Source organism: Solanum tuberosum, unplaced genomic scaffold (assembly GCF_000226075.1).
Source record: "Solanum tuberosum cultivar DM 1-3 516 R44 unplaced genomic scaffold, SolTub_3.0 scf00202, whole genome shotgun sequence".
Taxonomy (NCBI): domain Eukaryota; kingdom Viridiplantae; phylum Streptophyta; class Magnoliopsida; order Solanales; family Solanaceae; genus Solanum; species Solanum tuberosum.
In genome coordinates this window covers 321,192-324,935 of record NW_006239128.1, presented here as the reverse complement: position 1 = coordinate 324,935, position 3,744 = coordinate 321,192, and the positions used below count along the sequence as shown (strand labels likewise).

Here is a 3,744-nt window from a genome sequence, read left to right as displayed (position 1 = left end):
TTAGTGTCTCTTATCAAAAAAATCACAATCCTTTTAAAATAGTCAGAAATTATAATCCTTTGTAAAAGTTAAAAGTCACAACTTGTCATAAAAGTTATAACTTTACATAAAAGTTACGAGTTTTCATTTTCATTCACATCGAAACCGACATATACTCCTCCGTACATGAATAAATAAAAATGAACGGAGAGGTAGTTTATTATCGTTTATAGTTAGTTGGGCATCGTGCCAACCAGTCATATCTTTCAAGTAGCAGTATCCAAAACGAAAAGATAGCAACAGTAATCTTTACAAATGCATGAATCGAATTCCGTAAATTCACTAAAAATGATTATACATAAGACTGTGAACTCATTTGTTATTACTCGAATATGAAAGCGAAATAAACCATAGTTTAAAATACTAAGCTGTCGCTATGTGCGAGAGTTGGGTAAGAGATGGATACGATAATCTAATGTACATGGTCTCAATTTATATTTCTGCAAGAGATTGTTTCCATAGTTTGAATCTTTTAACCTGCTGATCACATAAAAGTCGAAGTTTGAAATTTCGCTAAAAATTTAATTTTTCAACTAAGGATGTTCAAGGAACTACCCTAAAATCACTGTAGATAGGCCATTGGATCATATGACAATAATTTTATTTACTGTTACAACAAAGACTCACCTTCATTATTACTCGTACAGTATATTTTGAAATGCAGTCCGCCCAAAATTAAAATGAGTAAATAATAAAAAATGGAACACTAGGTCAACAAATGCATGAATCAAATTCCCTATATATAGCCCTCTACTTTCTACTCTCACTTCATCCTCAGCTTCAAATTAACTCACAATGACTACTGCACCTGTAGCTTTAGTCTCCAAATGCACCATTTTTCCGTCGGAAAAATCGTCACTTCCCGATCTAAAACTCTCCGTTTCCGATCTTCCTATGCTCTCTGTTCACTACATTCAAAAAGGTTGTTTATTTACTCGTCCACCTTTTCCTATACCTCAACTCATTTCCCTTCTTAAGCTCAGTCTCTCTCAGACTCTCACTCACTTCCCTCCGCTTGCCGGGCGATTCGTGACAGACTCAGATGGCTACGTCTACATTACTTGCAACGATGAAGGAGTTGATTTTGTTCATGCTACAGCTACTCACATTTTCATTCGTGATGTCATAGGCTCTATTGATGTTCCTGATCATGTTAAGGAGTTTTTCCCTTTGGACCGAACGGTTAGCTATCGAGGGCATTTTATCCCTCTTCTAGCTGTCCAAGTGACGGAATTAGCTGACGGCGTATTCATTGGATGCGCCGTCAATCATTCCGTCACTGACGGGACATCAATTTGGAATTTCTTCAATACATTCGCTGAGGTGAGTAGAGGTGTGAAAAGGATTGTAAGGCAGCCTGATTTTACACGTGATTCTGTTTTAATTTCAAATTCTGTACTGAAACTCCCGGCTGATGGACCTGAAATCACGTTTTCCGGTGATGCTCCGTTGAGGGAGAGGATTTTTAGTTTTAGCAGGGAATCGATTCTAAAACTCAAAGCGAAGACGAACAATCAGAAATTGAGTTTCGACGGAGAAATCAACATTGTTGAATTGATTGCAAAACAAAGCAACGATCACATGAAAATCAAAACAGAAACGGCTGAGATTTCATCATTTCAATCGCTATGCGCATTGCTCTGGCGTGCAGTGACACGTGCAAGGAAATTCCCACCTTCGAAAATGACGACATTTAGAATGGCTGTAAATTGCCGTCACCGTCTCCAGCCGAAGCTGAATCCGTTATACTTCGGCAACGCAATTCAGAGCATTCCGATTTACGCATCAGCAGGGGAAGTTCTGTCTAATGATCTGTACTGGTGCGCAGAGCAATTGACCAAAAACGTGAACGCGCACGATGATGTTATGGTGAGGAAGTTCGTAGAGGATTGGGAAAAGGATCCAAGGTGTTTTCCGTTGGGAAATTTCGACGGAGCTATGCTAACAATGGGGAGCTCGCCGAGATTTCCAATGTACGATAATGATTTCGGGTGGGGAAGGCCAGTTGCTGTTCGGAGTGGACGGGCGAATAAATTTGACGGGAAGATATCAGCTTTTCCGGGGAGAGAAGGAGGAGGAAGCGTTGATTTGGAGGTGATTTTATCGCCGGAAACAATGGAAGCCCTGGAGTCTGACCCGGAGTTCATGCAGTATGTTACTGTGTACTGAATGTTACTGTAATTACGTCTTGCCAAGTTAAATATGAACAAATAAAAATAAACAAACGACTAAAATAGTATACTTATTTTTCGAATTGCTGTTATAATGTCCAAGTTCATTTAACTACAGAATCAAACTATCAAATTATTGCATAATAGTAGTAAGTGTACCTATTTCATGATTAATCTGATTAATATAATTTATGAATTAAAAATTAGGCTGTCTTTTAAACACAATCAATGATTAAGGTCTTTTAAAAAATTTTAATTATAAATTGAGTTAATTAATTAATTATTTAATTAAAAAGTGGTAGGTAATAGTTTGAATACAAGTCTTTTTGATTTAAAAATAGCTAAACTTTACGTTAATTATTCCTTGAATTTAGCAATTTGATAGCTAGGCTTAACAACCCCTATCCACTTGATATTGATATGACAAAAAACGTGAATATATTCTCTTTTAGATGCCTACGAAGGAACGATAATCGAAAAATCAAATTTTTAAATTAATGAGATAAAAAGAATTAACATGATTTTACCTATTGTTATCATTAATTAGTTATAAGGGTTTATGTAAATATCTTCCAAATTTTCTACTGTAGCCTTGGAAAATTTACCCATTCGGAATCCGATTCCGACATTTGATCTGAAATTCAACCTCACTCGGGATTTGACACTTAAATTGTGATCTAACCTCGATCCGACTTGAAGTCCAGATTGGCTTGAATCGAGGTCGGAAGTCGGGTTCCAAATAGAGAGTCAAGATACCGAATTAGTATTAGGAATTGTTACTCGAGACATGAGTTAGGGGTGGAAAGTTGAGGCGTGAGATTGAAATAGAGTTTTCGAAAATATTTTCCTTACCTTTTAGAGATAAGTCATTTTTCTTAAATTTGAGGAAAATAAGTTAATTCGGAAACATTTAAATCAATCAAACATGAGAAAATTGAAAAATATTAATCAAACACTCTCTAGTGACAATAGATTTTCCTTTTTATCGGCAATATTTATTATCGAAAAACATTTACAGTAATTAAGTTAATGTCGTTGTATTCAGAGTTGCTAAAACTTTTAGCGACATTTATATAGAGTATTGATTATAAATATTTATATTTATTATTGCCACTAAATATACTATAACGATAATTATATTATTATTGCTAAATAATTATCACAAATCTTTTATTTATTATAGTTTTATACTACATTTTTTTCACATAACAATAGAGTGACTATTATATTATAACTAGATAATGTTGCCCGTGCTATGCACGGGCCCAATAATATAAATGGTATATTTTGGGGCTAATAACCGAGTTTTTGAAGCGATTGTTTGCGTGGATAAAGGAATAAGTTTTTTTTATCACAAACATGTACTTTCTTTGACGCTATTTAAGGCATAATAAGACCACCCACATACAACATTTTTGAAATATTTTATGTTGTCAATTATCATGATTTATAGTATTTTTACGATAGATTCACTTCAAGAATCAGTGGAATTTTTTGTATTTTTTTTCAAAACATATTTTATGTTGTCAATTAT

The 3,744-nt window shown here is 34.6% G+C and overlaps 1 protein-coding gene across 1 annotated transcript; it reads left to right on the top strand.

Moving 5' to 3' along the window:
* Positions 1-800: 800 nt before the first annotated feature.
* LOC102585403 (uncharacterized acetyltransferase At3g50280-like) lies at positions 801-2,356 on the top strand. The gene has a single exon (XM_006355598.2). It carries the CDS (start codon positions 835-837, stop codon positions 2,206-2,208), a length of 1,374 nt encoding a protein of 457 aa, XP_006355660.1. The 5' UTR covers positions 801-834; the 3' UTR covers positions 2,209-2,356.
* Positions 2,357-3,744: the final 1,388 nt, after the last annotated feature.